This window comes from Tenrec ecaudatus, chromosome 3, assembly GCF_050624435.1.
Source record: "Tenrec ecaudatus isolate mTenEca1 chromosome 3, mTenEca1.hap1, whole genome shotgun sequence".
Classification (NCBI taxonomy): Eukaryota; Metazoa; Chordata; class Mammalia; order Afrosoricida; family Tenrecidae; genus Tenrec; species Tenrec ecaudatus.
The window spans coordinates 151,433,136-151,456,309 of record NC_134532.1 but is presented as its reverse complement, the minus strand read 5'-3'; the positions used below and the strand labels follow the sequence as shown (position 1 = coordinate 151,456,309).

Below are 23,174 nucleotides of genomic sequence, written 5' to 3'. Positions count from 1 at the left end.
GATCTGGTAGTAGACAGTAGAAAAACTAATCACCATACTAAACACTTGTAAAACTAACTATAAATAGAACACAATAAAATTTTTAAAAAATAATCAGGAAGAACACACCAGCCTGTGTGATCGAGTGGTCCCAAAGGGATCATTTACCAGGCATCAAAGAACAAAAAATCATATCATTGACTGCACACCTCCATGATAGGATCGCTGAAGACAAATGGGTGCATAAGCAAATGTGGTGAAGAAAGCTGATGGTGCCCGGCTATCAAAAGAGATAGTGTCTGGGGTCTTAAAGGCTTGAAGGTGAACAAGCGGCCATCTAGCTCAGAAGCAAATAAGCCCACATGGAAGAAGCACACCGGCCAGTGCGATCACGAGGTGCCCAAGGGACCAGGTATAAGGCATCATGCAAAAAAAAAAAGAGATAAGTGTGTGTTTATGTATGTGTATATATGTATATATGTATCTGTATATATGTATATATATCATATTAAATGAAGGGGGAAGTGCAGAGTGGAGACCCAAGGCCCAAGTGTCGGCCAATGGAGATCCCCTCATAGAGGGGTTTAGGAGAGGAGATGGGTTAATTAGGGTGTGAGGTAGTATCGATGAAGAACACAGCTTTCCCCCAGATCCTGGATGCTTCCTCCCAACAACCATGATCCGAATTCTACCTTGCAGGACTGGATAGGGCAGAGGCTGTACACTGGTACATATGAGGGCTGGAGGTACAGGGAATCCAGGGTGGATGATACCTTCAGGACCAAGGGTGTGAGGGACGATGCTGGGAGAGTGGAGGGTGAGTGGGTTGGAAAGGGGGAACTGATTACAAGGATCCACATGTGACCTCTTCCCTGGGAGAGGGACAGCAGAGAAGGGGGTAAGGGAGACTCCGGATAGGGCAAGATATGACAAAATAACGATGTATAAATTACCAAGGTCACATGAGGGAGGAGGGAATGGGGAGGGAGGGGAAAAAAAAAGAGGACCTGATGCAAGGGGCTTAAGTGGAGAGCAAATGCCTTGAGAATGATTGGGGCAGGGAATGTATGGATGTGCTTTATACAATTGATGTATGTATATGTATGGATGGTGATAAGAGTTGTATGAGTCCCTAATAAAATGTAAAAGAAGAAAAGAGAAAAAAAATGATTAGGCAAAAAAAAATAATAATCAGGATGAAAATATTAGCAACTTATGTTATTATCTCCGCAGGTTTGTCTAAATAAGATAGGCTGGATGGAAAATCTGGAGGAGAAAAAGACGGGACCGACAGTTCCGGGAGACGTGGGAGACAGGAAGGGGATGGAAGCAAGGTAGTGGTATTAACAAATCCAGGAACAAAGGAACAACAAGTGATCCAAATTGGTGTTGAGGAGGTTATAGGAGGCCTGGTAAGGTGTGATCAAGGGTAATGTAACCAAGAGGAATTACTGAAACCCAAATGAAGACTGAGCATGATAGCAGGACCAGAGGAAAGTCAAAGGAAATACAGTAAAGAGCAAAGAGGCAAAGAGCATTTATAGAGGTCTAAATAAAGGCATGTACATATGTAAATATACTTATATATGAGGATGGGGAAATAGATCTATGTGAATATATTTATACGTTTAGTATTAAGGTAGCAGAATACCTTGGGCCTCCACTCAAGTACTCCCTCAATGCAAGAAGACTTTCTTCTATTAAATTGGTATTCTATGATGCTTACCTTCCTGGCACAATCGCTGAAGACAAAGCGGGTGCATAAGCAAATGTGGTAAAGAAAGCTGATGGTGCCCGGCTATCTAAAGATATAGCATCTGGGGTCTTAAAGGCTTGAAGGTAAACAAGCAGCCATCTAGCTCAGAAGCAACAAAGCCCACATGTAAGAAGCAAACCAGCCTGTGCTATTACAAGGTGTCAAAGGGATCAGGTATCAGGCATCATCAGAACAAAAAATCATATCATTGTCAATGAGTGGTGGAGTATGGAGTGGAGACCCAAAGCCCATTTGTTGGCCACTGGACATCCCCTTAAAGAAGAGTCTCGGTTAAAAGATGAATCAGTCAGGGTACGATGAAAAGTACAACTTTCCTCTAGTTCCTAAATGCTTCCTACCCCCTCTCTACCCCCCCCCTCACCACCCACTACCATGATCCCAATTCTACCTTACAAATCTGTCTAGACCAGAGGATGTACACTGCTACAGATATGAACTGGAAACACAGGGAATGCAGGGTAGATGATCCCTTCAGGACCAGTGGTGTGAGTGGCAATACTTGGGAGGGTGGGTTGGAAAGGGGGAACCAATTACAAGGATCTACATGTGACCTCCTACCTGGCAGAGTGACAACAGAAAAGTGAATTATCAAGGGTTCATGTGGGAGGGGGGAGGGGGGAGGGGAAAAATGAGCTGATGCCAGGGGCTTAGGTGGAGAGCAAATGTTTTGAGAATGATGAGGACAATGAATGTACAAATGTGCTTTACACAATTGATGTATATATGGATTGTGGTTTAAGAGTTGTATGAGCTCCTAATAAAATGATATATATAAAAAAAGAAAATATTAGCACATTTAAAGGTATAAAGTAGTGTATCTTTATTTTTGTTTGTTTTTTTAAAAAAGGAAAGGAAACCTAATCCTAAGTACTTTAATTATTTAAGGCTCTGTCAATATAACACACAAAATCTTAAGAACTCGTGATAAATTCATGCTATGATAGCAAAATGATTTTGATATAACCATGGACAAAATTCCATGCCAAAACTCTTTTTATAAAAGTACCATATATACTCGAGTATAAATTGACCCAAATATCTGCCGAGGCACCTAATTTTACCACAAAAACTGCATTAAAAATGTGCTCAAAAACTAGACTTAGACTATATACGGTAGATGATTTGAATAGACAGCAACATGGTTCAACATTAACATCTCCAAAGTAATTCTTGATATAAATAGCCTAAAAGATGAGGGAAACAAGTAGTCCTGGCAGCAGAGAGAATTCATATTGGAATGCTAAACCATTATCTCAACGGTTCTCAACCTGTGGGTCGCAACCCCTTGGGGATCAAATGACCCCTTCACAGGGGTCACCTAAGACCATTGGAAAACACATATTTCACAATATATAATTACATATTGTTTTGTGGTTAATCACTATGCTTTAATTATGTTCAATTTGTAAGGATGAAAATACATCCTGCATATCAGATATTTACCGGTACATTATGATTCATAACAGTAGCAAAATTATAGTGATGAAGTAACAAGGAAAATAATTTTACAGTTGGGGTTCACCACATCATGAGGAACTGTATTAAAGGGTCCTGGCATTAGGAAGGCTGACAGCCACTGGCTTAGCTGCTCTGTGGTAGAAAGTACAGACCTATAGCCTTGAAAGCGTTATGATGAGGCCTAATCGGTGTCTTTTTGGTTATTTTGTCTACTAACCTCAAAGTCAGCAATTCAAATCCAACTGCACCATGAGGCTTTCTGCTCCCATCAACATTTACAACTTCAGAATCTGTAGGGACCCGTTCTATTCTATCCTATAGGGTGGCTACAAAGCATCAATTCAAGAAATGAAGAAGCCTCCGTGGAGCCACAGACTCTGGGGAAACAGGACGGCATAGCTGACACTGGGCTTTAACATGGTCTGACACTATCAATTTTCTGCAAGTATCTTGGCCTTAGCAGGCTTTAAGAGGTTCTAAAGGCAGCTTTATAAAACAATATGGGATCTCATGAAGATGATTTCATAGCACAAATCTTAACTGGGTCATGTCATGGATTTACTAACGGGACCTAAAGAGCAAGGTGCCGTCAAAACGGATGCCAGCTAAATTCATGGCAGAGGTCAGCTCTGACAGGTACTACAACTATTTGGGGGCCCTCCAAGGAGGCAATTTTGCTAAGATTGTCTCAGAGGGCACAGGAGGATCATTCTTCTAGGAGAGCACAAACTGTCCTACAAGAATTTTGTCGGAAAGCCTTACCACACCTATCTTGTCCCATGACACTTCTGTTCTTCAAGTTATATAAAAAAAAAACATTTTAAAAGAACAGATCTGAGTCCCTTACAGAAGCCATAACTGCCATTTGGATGTGGTGTAAATCAAGAGGACCAAAATCCTTTAGGGAAGAGTTAAGGAAACACCTTTTCAAAAGTAAAGACAAAGACAGTGGTTATGTCAAGAAATAGTAGCTTCACATTCTATATTTCTGTGTAATAAACATTATGACTTTATAGTATTACTTTTTTGTTTACCCTCATACAAAGTAGTACGCCATTATGTAAAAGGCCATAAACTAAAAACTGTATATCGCAAACCTCAGAACCCACAAGCATAATAGTAAGACAGTCAAACATGACAAAATGAAAAGGTAATACATAAACAAGAAAAAATAAAAATGAATAGTACATTAATTGAGACAAACATAAATATGAAAATGGTAAACTTAATCATAAGCATAAGCCTGAAGAATGTACGGTCAATATATTAATAAGTATTGTATTCCTGTATATAACTCAACAAACAAGTGAAAATTAAAATAAAAGTGATTAGCATTACAGTAACATTTAAGAAAAGACATTATTAAAAAAAATCACAGGAGTAAATTTAACGAAATATTTACAAGACTGGAACAGTGAAAACTACATTGAACTGCTCGGGAAAGAAAAGATACATGAACGAAGCTCTACATGTTCACCATGCTACCAATTATGATGTGGGTTATACAAAACAGGAAGGATCAATGATTGGAAAATACGGCATTAGTGACAGAGTTAAACTGGAGAGCACAGAACTTTTCAAGACCAATGACTTCATCATTGCAAATGCTCTTTTCCAACAACAAAAAAGGCAACTCTACTTGTGGACCTGACAGATGGAATATCCAGGATTCAACCTGACTGTATCTGTGGGAGGAAACAATGGAGGATGTCACTATCACCAGCCAGAATAAGGCCAGAGGCTGATAGAACACACCATTAATTGTTCATGTTCAAAGCAAAGAAAATGCAAAACTTCCGTGAAAGCCTCAAAATAAGACCCATCAATGTGCACAGCATCTGAAGAACACCTTTGATGTGCTGAACACAAATGAAATATGACATTTTGTGTCATATGACGAATATCATACATGAAAAAAGCAAACAGTCATTAGAAGGGGGGGGGAGTGAACACTCTAATTGCCTATGCATTTCTCCAGATATCTTGTCTCTCTGGTTTCTAAAATAAGTACCCCATGTTGTGACTGTTTGTTCCCAGGCTGGTAATTCTCATTCAGGGCAAGCCCAGGTGCGAAGAGCACAATTACTCAATGTGTTTTCAAGGCAGTGACCATTTTGGAAACAATTTATCAAGCCTGTCTTCCTGAGGGGGTCTGAACCCTACCAAACTTTCAGTACATAGTTCAAGACAGCAGATTCAATCGATAAGTATATAATACTTATTGATAATATTGATAATACTGCACATATTGGGGAGAGGGTATATAAAATAGTACTATTCTTTTCTCACAGTTTTCACTAAAAGTATATATAAAAATGTCAATGTGTGGCAAATTTAATATTATTTTAAGTGAATACTTTTAAATTTCTTAATTTAAATTTTTAATCTGATATGTATTAAGAGCTATATCCAAGTGGCAAAAAGCGGGGAAAACCCCTTTTTCATTCTTTTCCGGTTCTAAGACGAAAAAATTTGAGGACTGCTATGCTAATCATCCCAAGAGTCTAATTTTCTTCATCTGTGAAACAGGGGGTGGGGTGGGGGGTTATTTACAGTACTTTCAGTGTTTTTCTTACAAGACCTTTGATAAGTAGGTGCACATCTCCTCAGAGTGACTCAGAGGACGAAAATGCAACTTAGCCCAGCTCCTCTATGTAATACTCAATATATAGTAGCTTATTATTGTCAACATAAACTTTTTTCTTAACCGTTTTATTGATTTATAATTCACATATCATATAATTAAATAGTTTAAATATATTTGGAGAGTTGTGTAATTATCACCATGATCAATCTTTGAAAGTTTCCTCATTCTATTTTTAATCATTTTATTGGGGCTCATACAACTCTTATCACAATCCATGCCAACATAAACTTATATGAGAATCATATTTACAACACATATTCAGTTAGCTAGATTCCTGATTTCATCCAAGACCAAACTGTTAATGGCCAATATTAATAATGCAAGTACTCAAGAAACTAAAGGCTAACACCTCACATATGATATGTAAATTTGTTATATATATAAATATATATTTGACAAAATCAGTGGCTAAGGAGAATTGTGATGCTGATCAATCAAGTCACCTCATATCAAGAGGAATTATTAGGTCTTGTGTCAGAACAAAGACACCCCCCAGTAATTCAAAACCACAAAACATGTACATCCTGTTAGAAAAATGGCACTGATAGACTTGCTCAAAGCAGGTTTACAACACACTTTCAATTTATAAAACAATGCAGTATCTGTGGAGTACAACAGAGCAGTAAACTCAAATTCATCGCCATCAAGCCAATCCATAGCAACTCTACAGGACACAGAACTGCCCCATGTGAGTCTGACGTTATCAATTCTAATGGGAGTAAAAGGCCTCATTTTTCTCTAGGGAAGCCATCGGTGGTTTAGAACTTGCTGACCTTGTAGCTAGGAGCCTAACACATAACCCACCATGCTACCAAAGCTGTTTGCAAAATAAAATCAGGTAGTTTATGTTCATACAGTGTAGAATGGTAATAACATGTTATGTGTTTGCATATAAAAGTAGTAAATGCAAGGATTCTGTGTTGATTCCTGGCAACACCTATGTGCAGAACAGGTTGAATAGTATGGTTTTGAAGGCAGATTATCAGGCCTGTCTTCTGGTAGTACCTCTGGATAAGTTCAAACCTGAATATGTCAGCTTACAGTAGTTGGGCAATTGTTTGTGACACCAAGAGATGCCAAAGTAAGGACATACCGTATATACTTGAATATAAACCGATCCAAGTAAAAGCCGAAGTACCTAATTATTACGTGGAAAACCAGAAAAACTGATTGACTCAAGTATAAGCCTAGGGTGGGCAATGCATGATGGGAATTAACACAGAGACCAGAGAGGAGAGACGGAGCACAGCCAGACACGTCCTTACCAGTTCAGCTGCCGGTGTAAGTAGGTGTAAGTGAATCACTAGGGGTGCTTCTGCGAATTGGAGCCATCCACGTCATAGGACGGCTGATTAGTTAGATGTGAGTAAACAAACATTCAAAGCCCTGCAGTGTCAGCGGGCTTTGAATGAACAGCAGAGGAAAGGCAATCACCCCTGAGATGTTACACCTCGCTGGGGCACCACTGACCCATGTGTATAAGCCGAACCCCAGTGTTTTGTGCTGAAAAACTTGGCTTATACATGAGTATATATAGTATATATATGAGACTTGAAAGATAATATAATTTTTTGAACTTTCAGAAGCTCCACACTTCTATGAAGTGTGCTGTATTTATACATATATTCTTATTTTTAAAGTCAACAAAAGATAAATATTAAAAAGCTGAAATGGCTTTCAGACAATTTTCTTGACACATATTCATAAACATGGCCATTAAACAGAGATCGAGATAAAGCACCTGAAAGTACCTAAATAAAAGAAAATATCTACTTACAAAAAAAATTCAAAATCCATGAAGGTTAGTGCTGAAAACTTTAAAATTACGTGGATGAAAGCAATGAAGTAAAATACTAGTACTCAATTGCGCATTTGTACACATCCTGAAATTAGAAATGTTTAAAATACCAGTAAGAGTGCCTGGTGGCAACCAAAAGACAAGCACAAACACAATTTAAAAGTAGGCAAAAGAATATGGCCGCCACGTCCCCAAACAGGGCACTTCAGCAGCTAATACACATGCAGAGACTGGTAACCACCACCCATTCAAGATGGAAATTGAAACTGCAATGACACACCATCTCAACCCTGCTAAAACGGTACTGATACAATAAACCTACCTAATGGTACAGCAAGTCTACCGCCAGGTACATACCCGAGAGATCTACAAGAAGAGAAATGAACAGACGTGCATTTTTCACGTATGTGCAGCACTACTCACAAGAGCTGGAGAAAAAAACAAGTACCCATAGATAGACGGATAAACAAAAATATAGTAGAGCACATACAAACAATGGAATGTTTAACAGCCATATAGAATAATGATAAGCTCTTAAAACGATGTGTATGTATCAAGAGGACAGTCGAGTGAAGTTAATCTCAAGAGAAAAATTATTGCATGATGCTATTTTTATAAAGCTGAGTGTACATATAGAATTCATCATGGATTGATAGTTACCAGTAACTCAAAGGGGAATCATTCACTCTCAAACAGACAGGTGTTATTTTCAGTGACGGGCTCAGTAATGCCAAATATGAGTACAGCTTCATCAAGGTGAATGATGTACAAAAACAAAGGATATTTTTGATGTACAAAGGAGAAAAACATGTTGCTGTTTTTCAGTAACATGCACAGTGGCAACAGACATAGACCTCCCCGCACAAAGGAGGTCAATCTCATCAAATAAAACAAAGTCAAGGACCAACTGTAGAACAAACCAGCAGAGGCAAGAGCATCTTGTTGAAACGCAAGATCAGGCTAAAGCTGGGAAAGACCATAAATATGTAACATCTAAATTTAGAGAACATCTCAGGTACAGATTTGACACACTGAACACTAAAGACAGATCTCATGACTTACGTGATGACACCAAAAGCATTATATGAAAAAACCAAATGGTCAATAAAAAGAGAATAAAGAAAAACCACCGTGGTTATCAGTAGAGGTTCTAAAACCTGCTTTCTAATGTGACTGGAAGAAATGATGAAGCAAAAGAGCTGACCAGAAAATTCCCAAAGGTAGCGTGAGGAGAGACAATAAAGCATTAAAATGAAATGTTCAAAGACCTGTATTAGAAAAATTAAAGTGAAGAGCACATCACAAGCTGAAAGAAGGGGAAAACTCAAGCCTTGGGTGGCAGTATTAAATGATTCTACAGGTAAATACTGAACAATGCCAGAACTATCTAAAAAAGATGGAAAGACTATCCAGAGTCCGAAAGAGAACAAGCCAACATTCAACCATTTCCAGTGGTAGCTTATGGTACCGAAAGAAGGAATACAATCTGCAATGAAGGTGTTAGTCAAAAACTAACCAAAACCAAACTCACTGCCATCACATCCATTTTGATTCATGGTAACCCTATAGGACAGAGTGTAACTGCCCTATCTGAAGCTGTAACTGTTTATGACAATGGAAACAGCAAGAGAAAGTATCAATCAATGTCAATGACATCACATGCAAGTAAAATTTTACTGAGGCTGTTCATTCAAAAACAGTTGCAGTAGTACATGAACAGGAAGCTATCATAAAAATCAATCCAACTTGGGAAGAGAAAATTTAATCAGGCATATCATTGTTAACATCAGACAGTTCCTGCCTGAAAATAAAAAACACCAGAAAGATGTCTATTTGTGTTTATTACTGATCATGCAAAGGCAGCCTTCCACTGTGTGTATCATAACAAATCAAAGGTAACAACGCATTAGTGAGCTGAAATGGACAAATACTGTTCAATGAGGAATGGCATCACATTCATTGTCAATGAGTATTCCCAGATCTATGATGAAATACAAGGTGTCTGTGATAGGGTGTTAAACACAAAAGATGAAGACCACGACAAAGAATCAGAGTCCTAAAACACTTCACTGATCAAGAGCAGCATGTACACACCAAGAAGAAGGGAATGCCATGTAGTTTATAATCAGGAAAGGTGTTTGTCAGGATTCTATCCTTTCACCCTCCTTATTCAATCAGAATGTTATCCAAATCATCCCAGAAACTAGACCACTTAAAGAAGATGTGGCATCAGAACTGGAGGAAGGCTCATTAGCAGCCTGCAATTTGGAGATGATACAAACTTGCTTGTCAGAAACCAAGATGATTTGAAGCACCTATTATTGAAGAACATTAATCAAGAACTCAAGAAACACATTGCATTGGGCAAATCTGCTGCAAAAAAAGACTTTCTTAGAGGGTTGAAAAGCAAAAGTATCACTTTAGGGACTAAGATGCACCTGACCCAAATCATGTTATTTTCAATCAACTCAAATGAATATGCTTGGTCAATGAATAAAAACCAAAGAATTGACATATTTGAATTATGGTATTGGTAAAAAATAATGGAACTACCATAGAATGCTAGAATAAACAAATGTGTCCTAGAGGAAGAACAAGGTTATTCCTTACAAACAAGGATGGTAAGACTTCATTTCATATGGATGTTATCAGGAGGAACCAGTTTCCAGAGAAGGACATCTGTCTGCTAAAACAGAATGTGAGCCATAAAGAAGAAGATTCTCAAGGGGACGGACCACTGACAGTGTCTGCAACAATGGTTTCAAGCATAATGACAATGGCCTGAGACCTAGCAATATTTCATTCTGTTGTAGCAATGATTGAAAATTGACTATCACTTAATGAGAGTATATGAAACGTTACTCTACATATAGCCTCCTCCCTGGGGGATGGACAACAAAAAAGGTGAAGGGAGATGTCGGACAGTGTAAGATATGACAAAATAATAAGAATTTACATATTATCAAGGGTTTATTAGGGCTGGGGGAGCGGGGGAGGGTGGGGGGAAAAATGAGGAGCTGATATTAAGGGCTCAAGTAGAAAGCAAATGTTTTGAGAATGATGATGGCAACAAATGTTCAAATGTGCTTGACAAAATAGATGGATGTATGGATTGTGATAAGAATTGTACGAGCCCCCAATAAAATGATTTTTTTAATGTTTTAAAAAAATGTTGTACCAGCAACAACAAAATGCACGATTACATAAGTAGATATGTAAGTATACATAAGTATGCATACATATCTTTTAAATTATATACACACACATATACACATATGCATGTACATTGAAAATGAAACGTGAGGCACAGGTACAGCTACTTAATAGGCATAATCAAAAACCTATCAAGAGTGGTTTACTAGGTTTGCAGGCTAAAACAAACAGTTTCATGAGCCCTCTCTGTCAGATGGGATATTATAGTTCATAAAGCCGATGCGCTACACGCTAGTTTAGTAGTAATGTCTGGGGTCTTAAAAGCTTAGGAGCAACCATCTAAGTTACAACTATTAGCACTTACTCATTGAGCACAGAAGAAAAAGGAAACCATACACTCAAGAAGAAAACAGTCTACAGGACAAGTATCTTACATAAACCATAGCCACATCTACTCAGACCAGAACAACAATGGGGCTAGGCTACCACATATAACCGTTCTGAACAGGGCCACAATGCTACCCCCACCCCCACCCCACATCTCTCTCTCTCTGCCTGCACACAAAGTCCTTTTTTTAAAGTTTTGCAAATCTTTACAGAAGTAGCTAGCCTCATCTTTCTCCAGCAGAAAATGTAGCAGCTGGTGGGTTTGAAACATCAACCTTATGATTAATAGTCCAATGCTTACCCAACGAGGCCAACAGGCTCACAATAGATTTATCTAAATAGAAGGAAAATGAAGAATAAATGCGTTTTTTTAAAAGATTGTTTACTAAAATAAGATTTTAAAAGCCCCAACGACTACTGCACTTTTAAAATTATCTTATGAGACCATGTGCTTAGCATGCACTCTGAAGCAAAGATGAGAAAGAGGGCAGAGATAAATTATTACTGGTAACAGAACTAAGAGGTAGATGAAAATGTTGACATATCATGAATTTAAAAGGTAAGCTAGAACATAATGTTTATTGTGCACACTATGCATTAACGGTACTATTTTAAATTTTCCTTCAAGTACAATTCAATCAAAGCCCTTAAAAAAAATCATGATTCAAAGGACCAAGTTATACTCAACATTTTATTTTCTTAAGAATTTCTCCTTCAAGGAGTACCTGACCCTCACCATATTTTTGATCACCCCAAATGTATGTGAAAGTTGGACAGCTAATAATGAATATTTAAGAATTATTGATACATTTGCATTATAGAGTTGGCAAACCAGGTACTGGTGGGCTTTAAGGCTATGGAATGCCAAACTAACTAATCTGTCTTTAAAGAACAGACAGAATCCTCCTTAAAAGCGAGGATGAGGAGACTTCATCACACGTAACTTCGAACATGTTATCAGGAGAAATGAGTACCTAGAAAAAAGACATCATGCTTGGTAAAAAAGGCAGCAAAAATGGCAAACCCTTGCCAAGATGTAGTGACATAGTGTCTGCAACTATGAGCTCAAATATAACAAACTGTTAAGGATCCCCAAGACCAGATAGTGTTTTGTTCTACCACTCAGTTTCTGAAAATCGAAACCCACTTGATGCCATCTAACAACTTCAGTAAATATGCCTCAATTCAAAAGATATTTTTAAATCTTCCACCACCACCACCCACACACATAAGGAAATAAATTCAGATAGGAAAATAATTGTCTCTAGAGCTCCGCCCCCAACCTACCCTTTAGATACCCCCCTACCTCCGCCCGCGCGCGCGCGCGCGCACACACACACACACACACACACACCATACAGCATCAAGGACCTAGCAGGTGTATAAAGGCGCACTGGCGTTGCTGCCAGGTAAGGTTGTCACAAACTGCAAAGCTGTTGGCTTAAAACTTATATAGGGGTCACTGCGAGTTAGAATCAACCCAATGGTAGTGTTTTCTGGGTTTTAACAACTAGAGTTTTATTCATCTGACAAATGGAACTAAGTTTGTCGTCTACTCCACAGTTCCTTCTTATGCTGCTCAATTATTATATTTAAACTGTTCTGTGTTTTAAATTGCAAAGCTTATGGTCAGAATTATAGCATCGTTTATAACTTTCTGACACAGACAAAAAAACATGGCACTTATAACCCTTTCTAGCAGCATTCTTTGAAAGTCTCTAGTAACTTAAGCCTTCACAAAGCTTCCCAGTCACGCAAACTAGATGTTATAGTGACCTAACAATTTCACTTTATAAAAACATTTCAAAGTAATCAAAATATTTTATTATGAATAAAATCTAAATGATCATTAATAGGAAAATTCATAAACAGCAAATAAAATAGATCACCTTTGGAAAGGTGTTTCCAAGAGAGCATATATTAGTGGGGAGTGGAGTCGGGGTATGTTTCAATATTTATTGTATACCATTATCTACATAAAATTCCAGATTCTCAAATATAACATCACCAAAGTAAAATTATGTTGACAAAATTCAAATAGCTTAATGTTGCCAGTTTTCACAAGTGAGTCTATGTGCTCGACAGAGTTGCACATGATGCTCAGATCGGCAAGCACGCTTCTTTTCCCAGACGCCTCTGGATGGATTAGAACTTTCCAACCTTTCAGTTGGCATTTAATCATGCTAACAGTTTGCACTACCCAGGGGACTCTGGTTAGTACTCAAACCAAAACCAAACTCACTAATCCCATGAGTTTTCAAGACTGTAACAGTTTATAAAAACAGAAAGCCAGATAAGTACTAAATACTGAAATAAAATTGTTGCAATAGTATGTTGATGAGCTTCCTTCCATTATTAAATAAACACCCACGGTGCTACAATAGATACTCAGCTGGTAACTAAGAGTGGGTAATTTGGGCCTACCCAGTGGCTCCATGAAATAAAGACCTCGTTGATAGGTCTCTGTAAAGATTATAGCCAAGAAAACCCTATGGGGCAATGTATTCTGTCAAATGAGATCTACATCAGTCAAAATAGACATGACAGTATCTTAACAACATGCCAGGAAATATCCCTTAAAGGGAAAAAAGTATTTTAGGGCAGCTCGTGGTATATAATACATACCTATTTACATACAGTATGAACTTTTATTAAAAGGATATTTAGGTTCAACTTAACAATTGTATTTTCTTTGCCTTTTACTTTTGACATTAGGTCAGTAAAATAATGTTCAGTGTCTTTATTTATCGTTGTTTGGAAATTTTCAACTCTACTCTTATAACTATTAACAAATATAACTAAATCAAATCACATTTTAAATAAGGGGGGGATTACTTATTTAGTATGGGTTAGTGCAACAGGTCTTTGTATATAGGGATCAATTAAGAAAGACTAAATTGAGATTATTAAAATGGAGACCTGATTTCAATACTAGGAAAAATAAGTAACTTAGGTAATTAAAGCCTTAATACATATAATTTTAATAAAATGACTAAAAGCCTATTATCAAAGTAGCATTAAAGTAACCTATACTTGACATATAAAATTAAGCTCAAAATAGTTTTTTCTCCATAAGATTTTGACAAGGAAAACTCCATTTTTAAATCTATAAGGAAGACTAAAAGGTAAAGGAAATTCAAAAGTACCACTAGAACTTCAAAATCTAATCAATTTGTTTAACCTGAGCCACTACAAAAAGCACATAACCATTTCAAATCATTGTCCCTTTATGAAAGGGTATACCACTAGTTTTAAGCAGGTGAGTTCACCAAACCATTTCTAAGGAATTAATAGTAGCAAACTGAAGAGAGGCAAAAAAAAACCAAGTGGAAATTAATCATATGATTCAGCTCAAACAATACGCTTTCAGAACAAGAGCTAAGAGCCTATGAGCAGGTGTCTGCAAGGAGCTGGATCACACAACTGAATCCGCTTTCATTCTGCAGAACCACCATGAGACGTGCTGCAATGTCAGCTCCCAAGCACACACCGAGAACCTCCAGAAAATGCTCATTGATCATGCAGCACTTTTGAATGCGCATAGGCTTTTTTCTGCTGCTAACCCCGCCTAGCTTCCCTTTGCAGCTTCTCTCAAGATCTCTGTCCAGTGAATTTCCTTCCTGAAGACACTGAAATATTTAATAAATTATCTTAACCGTTCATATTAGGAATAGCACTCATCACCCTGAAGCCTCTGTCAATTAGCCCGGGGGTGGGGGTTGGGGGGGGGATCTTAATTTATGGAGGGAAAAACAAAGTAAAAATCCTCAAAGATAAAAAATAATGGGATTTAAATAGCAGTACCTAAAAATACAGATGCTTGACAGCATACTACACCCAATGACCAAATCGATTATAGTCTTTTAACATGCATTTCCTTACACTGATTTATATTCAAGTTCTTAATAAAATTGGTACAAGCAGTAATATATATTTTGAAATTGACTCACCAAAAAAATTCATTGTTAGGTCTCTAACATCGGTGCCTTACATGTTAGTGATTTTGAATTTTTTAACTGAATAACTTAATCTTTTATTGAAGTCACAAAAAATCTAGGACCAAAGTGTAACCAGTTAATTAAGCTTTCAGCTTGAAATGCATGCTTAATTTTATGCTAAAATAATCAGCTGTTTTTAATAGTCCCTGCAAGCGAAGCTTTCGGCTTAGATATGTAAATGATTCTAAAACATATGATACTACATCTCCTCGGAGCTGCTTTGCAGACCCCACCTTCTAATGAGTTAATCTAAAGGTCACCACCAGCACAAGGCTTTTTATGAAGCCTGAGATCCCTTCTTTTTCCTTGCCAAACTAAACCTAAAATTTATAAAAATATTAATTTTAAACAAGATAATTATAGACTTGTATAATAATCATGTGAACCAGACTGGCACATTCTTACACGGAAAAAGGTCTGCCTGTGTCTTGCTTTTATTCTTTCCCTCTATTTGCTCTCTCCACGAATCTATTCATCTGCAAAATAATTCCGGCAGATAACATTTCTTTGTTCAGATTTCAACTTTCATTTCAGTTACAAACCTAGCCCTACCTCAAGAATGTCTTCTAGAACATATGCTTCCATCTCAGCCGCTGTCTCCACCATGTTTTATCAAACTGCCATGTTTCTTACTGCACTATGATTAGATCATTGCCAGCAGGAGCACTCCTCTGTGTCAGCAAGGGAACAGGAAATGGAATGTTCTATTACATGCCTAAAGCAGCTTAGCTGTTCACTAGCCAGGCATCTACCAAAAGAGCAGGGGTGACTCACTGTGCATTTTTTAAAGAAACAGAAGCTCTATTCCAAAGCAAACTTTTCTCAAGTAATTTCACACACGAGAGATAAAAGTCTCTTATTTTTCTATTTCAAAATAAAAATGCTAAAACTTCATGAGAAATAATTACATAGTTTTCAAAGATACTTAACATGTCTATTTTCCTGGTTGAACAAAAGAGGTGAAAAAGGGTTACATAGCAATTGATCCATAGTAAGCTTCGTGGCATTAACAGCTGCACTAACAAAAAAGAAGCCAAATTGGAAATTTTGCTTTATGAGGCATCTGTGATAGTTACTTGCAAACTTGAAGATGTCTTTAAATCGTTATCCTAATGTAGGGTTGTTGTTGTTTTTATCTTTAAACTAATTTGCCTGGAAATATCAACACTGACTTGCGCTCTGATGGCATAGTGGGCTATGCACTGAGCTATTATCCACACAGCAGGCGGTTCAAAGTCACCAGTTCTCTTAGGAAAGAGATTTAAAATACCAGGAACCCAAGGGGACAGGGGCAGGTCTCCTCGGAACTGTAGGGGCCATGTGAGTGGACATCAGCGGATAGCAACGGGTTTGGGTAAGCAAGATATAACATGCCCTCGTAGGTTATCTTTTAGAAGCATGTTTAATTTCACTTACTAACTGAAAATCCATTTTTATCTTCTAATCCTTACCATAAAAAAGGGCCTAAAATAGCCCCAAACCAAACTCCCTATTATGAGGTTGATGCCCATGTGCGTTTTTTAAAAACTAATACTCTACAAGGAGCAGACTGCCTCATCTTTGTCCGGAGAAGTACTCAGTGGCTTTGACCTTGCATCAACAGCCTAGCTCACAACCACTTTGCCACCAATGCTCCAAAAGAGCCCTAAGAAGGATTATTTGGAGACCATGACCTGGATCATCAAATAAGAGACAGTTTGAGTGGAAGAGTCAATTTATATAATATTGCTATGACTGATCCTCCATGTAGTAAAATTTTAGATTTTCTTTATTGCAATCTGGAATATGAAAAATGCAATGGAAAGGTATGGCTGTGCTCTGTGACATTATAATAAACCTGTCCTAGGTAAAAGCTGTACAAAGTGAATGTGAAGTCATCTCTCAAAGTGCAGGTTAATCAATCCAATTTTATTTCTATCACGAAGAGTTTTGCTAATCTAAATTTCCCTGTAAAGAAGAATTCGTAACAGGTAAGGGGAAAATAAGGCATTAATGCATACTGTCAAACCTAAATTGCGAGAAATGATGATTTAAATGGCATTGGCAGTAAGAGTTCTTGAAAGGAAAGTCATGGTTTAGTTAAAAAAATTAGCATTATCTTGTGCCTGTTTACTAACTTATAAAGTGGGATGTCATTCACTCAACTCTACATCAAATGTCTCAGAATCTATTCTTATTGCAGTGAACAAAAAGACCGAAGTCTTCTTTAAAGTATCCGCTATGTACAGTTTCTCTTATTTGGGATAGACTACTCTTATAGTCCTTGACAATTCGTATTTTCCCCCAAAACCCTGAAAAGTGATAATAATTAAAAATGATGCACAGTAGCTGACATTATTTAAAGTGCTTTGTTTGCATTATCTTAATCATACTATTCCTAAAAGGCAGGCACTATTATTATCCCCACTTTTGCACACGGAATCTGATATAGAGAAATTAAGCAACTTCTCCAGCTTACTGACAGTTAAGTTGTGGAGCCAAGATTTAAACTTAAAACCCAGGCAACTGATTAGAGACTACCTCTGAGCCATCTTTTACATGTACTTCCCGCAAGTGGTGATCTCATTTTACAAAGAAACTAAGTCTCTTTCTTCTTTTTAAAAAATTTTACAGCGGCATCTCAAACAGTCACACAGTAGCAAACTGGGATTCAAACGCATGATGACCATGACTCCCACTGTGTGGGATCAACAAGAACAAATGATAATATACTGTTTCCCTCAGCTCACACGCTAATTTCTGTTGTTCACACTAATTTCTGCTGTTCCTACATAGGACCCAACAAACGTGTTATCTTCTTTCTTGCTTCGCCCTTTAATTGAAAAAAATCTATCAACAAGGTCTCTTTTTCTCAAACTGTACCCCAATGAATGCAAGGAAAAAGGGGTTTGGGTTTGAAGAACGAGCTCATCGGCTGGATGGAGTCTTCTTTCACCTAAGACAGAAATAGGCATTCCACCTTCCCAACCAAAACACCCAAACTCACTGCCATCAAGTAGACTCCAACTCACAGGTCTCTCAGATTCAAAACAGTCTAAATCAATCACTGACTTACTCCTTTCCGTCATTAAATTATGGGTGAAATTTTTATATGTTCTGATATCTATTAGTGTGATTTGCACTGGGCTATTATCTGCTAGGTTCAAACACAGCAGGTGTTCCTTGGGAGAAAATTACGCTCTCTGCTTCCTTAAAGATGTAATGTCAGCAACCACAAGGAGTTTTACTCTGCCCAATAGAATTGCTATGAGCAACAATTTACTTTATGGCAATGGGTTCGGTTTTTGGCTTTGCAACAGAATTATGAATTGATCATCTGTCTTCCTTACACACAATGCACACACAAGGCCAGAGCAGTGTTTCTGTTACATAAGCAGATGTATAAGAGAGGGAATAAGTTCTCTGACTTTAGGTACCTGAAATAAAATATTGGAAATACTCTACATCATCTACATTTCAGAGTGTATGCACTTCTTTACCATATAATCTTAGAATATTCATTTTCTCTTAGTTTTGTAGACCAGACATATTGTCTTTCAATTTGCCTAAATTACAGTTCAATGGTACAAAACCTTTCACTTCATAATCAAATGGCAAAAGCATAAAGGTATAAATAGTCAACACACTAGCAAATGTAAACCAGCACTCATAAAATTATGAAGGAAAATACTGACTTAAAAAATTCAAACGTCCAAAGTGAAAAAAGAGAAACAGAACCTAAGAGATTCAATAATAGTTTGGCCGAAGGAATTGGCTGCAATTTAAATTTTTATTTAAGGTCAGCACTGATTTCCTTGAAGATACACCGTAAATCAAATCAAGACATATTTAACAAGTAAGCAGGCCTCATTAATGATGTTTGACCCTCATAAAAATCTCTTTTTCAAAATTTCCTTGTAAAGTTTTATCCTCATGAAAAAGTTTTTTAATCTATTTAGGGAAAGGCAAGATGACAATATCCACATTTTCAAACAAAACAAGAATGGATACCAGTGGTAGAGCAAACTCAATTGCTTCATCCACCTACATTTAGACAAATTAGTAGAAAACCAAGCAGATGACGCTTCACCTCTCCAACTATATGAGATTTGGTATTACTTTATAGTGCCACTATTTGTCTATTTTATTTCAATAAAACTATGAAGCACAAATATGAAGTAGCTGGAATTCAGTATAAAGACAGCTTGAAAAGAGTTGATTTTAATTAAAAGTTAATTAAATATAGAATTTTGGATATTCAGAAAGCTCACATTTAGCATTATCCTCATGATTTTGTACCTTTTATTTCTCATAAACTAGCAATACTAGAAAATGACTTGGGGTTCTAGATGCACATGAAATATACACTAATTCTCTCCATTACCATAACTCTCTCCATTACCACCATAATTTTTCCTTTTAATTATGATTTTACATATAACTAACTATGTAGATAGAAAACTTTCAGTTTCAAAGACAACACAGGGATAGTAAATCTACCTCTCTAGACTCTAGGAAGCCCAACTAGTGTATTACTGTACAAGTAACATGTGCATAAATAAACAGACATATATCAACACTTATAACACACATGTATACATAAAATAACACGTTATCTTTGTTACCGAGTTGGTTCCAACCCATGACCCTACGCACAATGAAAGAAAACACTGCATCAAACAATGCACAGTCCTAAGCACATCTTATTGTAAGCTCTTCTTATATAAACGTATTGTGTATATACTTTCCTATGTTCCCATCTTTTAAATTTAATATTCCTCGAAGCCCTCCATGTTAGCACAGAGAGATCTCTCTTTACGATGTTGCGTTAGGGCAATGAATGTACAGATGTGCTTTACACAGTTGATGTATGTATGGATTGTGATGAGTTGAATGAGCCCCTAATAAAGCGATTGAAAAAAAAGATGTTGCTCTATTTAACACCAAAGAACCGTATCATAATTTACTGATCCTATATGGATGGGTATTTGCTATTTCTAACTTTTCAAAGTACTTCAGTGAGCATCTTTGGGTATACATACATCTTCTGCACATGTCTGAGCATTAATTGTATCGTAAATTTCTTAGTGGGTGGATACCGTGTAGACTTCAGTTTAAGCCAACCCTTTATCAGCTGAGGCACCTAATTTTACCACAAAACTGCATTAAAAACGTACAGAAAAACTCTACTTGTACAAGAGAATATAGGGTATACTTAAAGTGTTAAGATGGCACCACATTTTCCTATTAAAAAGTCAAACTGATTTATACACTTGCGGTGAAAGAGATGGCATGACGTGTTTTTCTAGATATCTAGTAATGCTATAATAGAAAGGAGACAAAATGGAAGATTTTTAACAAACATTATTTTATCTCAAGAGATAAGACTTCAAGATATACCTCCCACTGATCATGAATAATTAACATAACCACCCATTCCCAAATGGGATAACCACAGAGGTTAAGAAGCGGAACCATTATGTCTGGAGGACGGAATTCAATCTATAACAGCAGTTTTTCCCATAAGAGTATTATCAACACAAATCTATAAACATTTTAAAATCTAGATCAGAAATCAGTAATTTTAATATTTATCCTTAGTTCATCGTCACTTTAAGAATTCTCAAATTTGCTTAAGTTCAGTTTATTATTTTTTAAAAAGCCATTAAAAAAAAACCTCAACAATGATCTTTATGAAGAAGAAAGGATGGAGAATCATAACATTTGACTTTTTAAAAATGTATCTCTGCTAACACAAGTTCTAGCCAAAGTTCAACTGAGTTTTTAGGAGTAAACTGTAAACAGGAATGCATTGCTGCTAGAATTTAATATTCTAAATTTCTTTGGGAAAGATCTGGGTTTATTCTAACAAAAGTAACAAAAGAACTGTTGAAATGTATATACCCTCTATACTTATTTTCCAGCGTATTTTCAAAGCTATAATACGCTTTCCATTATTACAAACAAATCCAGTGTATATCAATAAGATAGGTAAAAACTTTATACAATAGAATGGCAAATAAAAGAAGTCTGCCTCCAGGAATCTATAACAGAACTCATTATTGATTCTGAGTTTAACATCAAAATCTCCAATGCTTTTCTTTTCACTGAGTTATTTTCCATTTTCAAACCTAACTAACAAATAAAACCTAGAACAAAACAGAAACACAGAACATTTTAGGTGGAACATACACATAGAACAAAACAGACAACAAAAATGTACAAACAAGAAGTATAAAATATTTTACCCAGATGTTGTATATACGAATGAACTAGAAGCACTGTTCTTGTCCAAATGTAAGTAAGCAGCCTTAAGAGACAGAAGCTTGTCCTGTTCACATCTCCTGTAACTCTTGTGCCTGCTGGACATCTGCACGTGTCTCTCCACCCACAATGGTTCACATTCTAATTAATCTATTGCTAGTATTCTACAACAGTTCTATGTATGCAAATCTGATCAAAATAGTTGGTTTTAGTTCAAATTCTCTATTATATTTTAAAATAAAATAAATGTATATATGATTGAAATTGGTTATTTGTGTTATTGGTTGGTTTGTTGGTTAAGTTCTGTTTTATTTTATTTTTTAAATAGGCTAACTCGATTAATAGTACAGCACCAGGCTAAACAGGGTGAGCAACACATTAACCTCTGGTCCAAATCAAAAGACATACACAAGAGCATTTCAAAGAATTCGTGCAAAAATCCCATTACCTTTTAATTATTTCCTTGTACAACCGATACACATAGCAGGAAGACGGGAAAACACACGACAAGAAAAGAAGTTCATCATTAATTTTCTGAGTCACCCAGTTCTAGCCCATCCGAAAGACAAATAAATACACGAATATGGGAGGCTGAAGAAAATAAAGGCACAGTATGAGAAAGAATGAAAGAAAACGAGCTGTTAAGGAAACTGCCCAAAGAACCTTGGAATTTCTGTCACTTGCCCTTCTCCTCTGGTTCTAGAAATCTAGAAGTTCCAACCAGTCTAGACTCACAAGCTGCCTGTTACCACTTTACTACTTGTAGCCTACTCTAATGACGACCCTTGAAGAGCCTGCACTGCCAGACTACTCCTTTAAACTCAAATCCATCAACTAAGAAATGCATGGCATTTAATTGGCTCTTCAAGGGCTAGCCCAGAAACTGCTGCAGGGGGCACAATGTCCTTTTCGACTAACCTGATCCTGACAAAGAACAGACAATCTCTGGGGATCATCGCAGAAAGAGGACATCACACCATTTGACATTTCAAAACTCTCAAGATACTCAATTACTGCCAAATCCTCAACAAAAACTCTAACAATAGGAACCAGAAAGCAGTGTCTTCTAAATCTTTATGTAAATAACTACCTATGAAATAAAGTTTAGACCACACTCAACACAGCTCACCCATCACCAATGCCTTGAGACAATTTTTAGAAACTCCCCAAGAACATATTTGCCAACTCCTCTCAATAAAAGTAGCATGAGTGATCAGCCAAGTACAATTCTACCTTAAAACCTTGCCTTTATGTGCTTGAAGAAACCATTTCTCCCTTTCACAGTCATTAATTAGTAATAAGATAATTAAGTTTTGAACGTTTGTTACAGCTCAAACTACTTTAGGGTCAAACATTTGCAAAACTGCTTTATCAATACTCTAGCTTATTTACAAAACGATATACAATTCCAGTAGAATCATTATAAAGGTATATTTTGACCTTAAGAGACTTTTGCAGCTTACACCTCTAATATGTGCAATATCGTAAGATTTTTGTACCTTTAAAATCAAATTCTAAAAAAAATTATTTCCCAAAATATCTGTTTCTGAACTTAACACTAGGAAAACTAAGATTTCAAAAAACATTATACCCATGTAGAACATAAACAGGATACCAAATTTCTCTAGTTCACAAAACACAAACAAAAAACCCCACCTCACTGCCATCGAGTCAATTCCAACTCAGAAGGTCCACAAAGCACAGAGTAGAACTGCCCTTTTGGATTTCTGGGGC

The 23,174-nt window shown here is 36.8% G+C and overlaps 1 protein-coding gene across 5 annotated transcripts in view; it reads right to left on the bottom strand.

The window, feature by feature from the left end:
* The window catches only part of ANKRD17 (ankyrin repeat domain 17), a 158,460-nt gene that overhangs the window by 109,636 nt on the left and 25,650 nt on the right, over positions 1-23,174 (bottom strand). Inside the window, exon 1 of one of the 5 annotated variants that reach the window (XM_075544212.1) lies at positions 15,750-15,868. The exons of the other annotated variants lie outside the window; for them this stretch is intronic. Within the exon in view, the coding sequence (XP_075400327.1) occupies positions 15,750-15,803 (54 nt within the window). The 5' untranslated portion in view covers positions 15,804-15,868. Of the gene's footprint in view, positions 1-15,749; positions 15,869-23,174 lie in introns of those variants that run through there. 5 annotated transcript variants of the gene reach the window in all.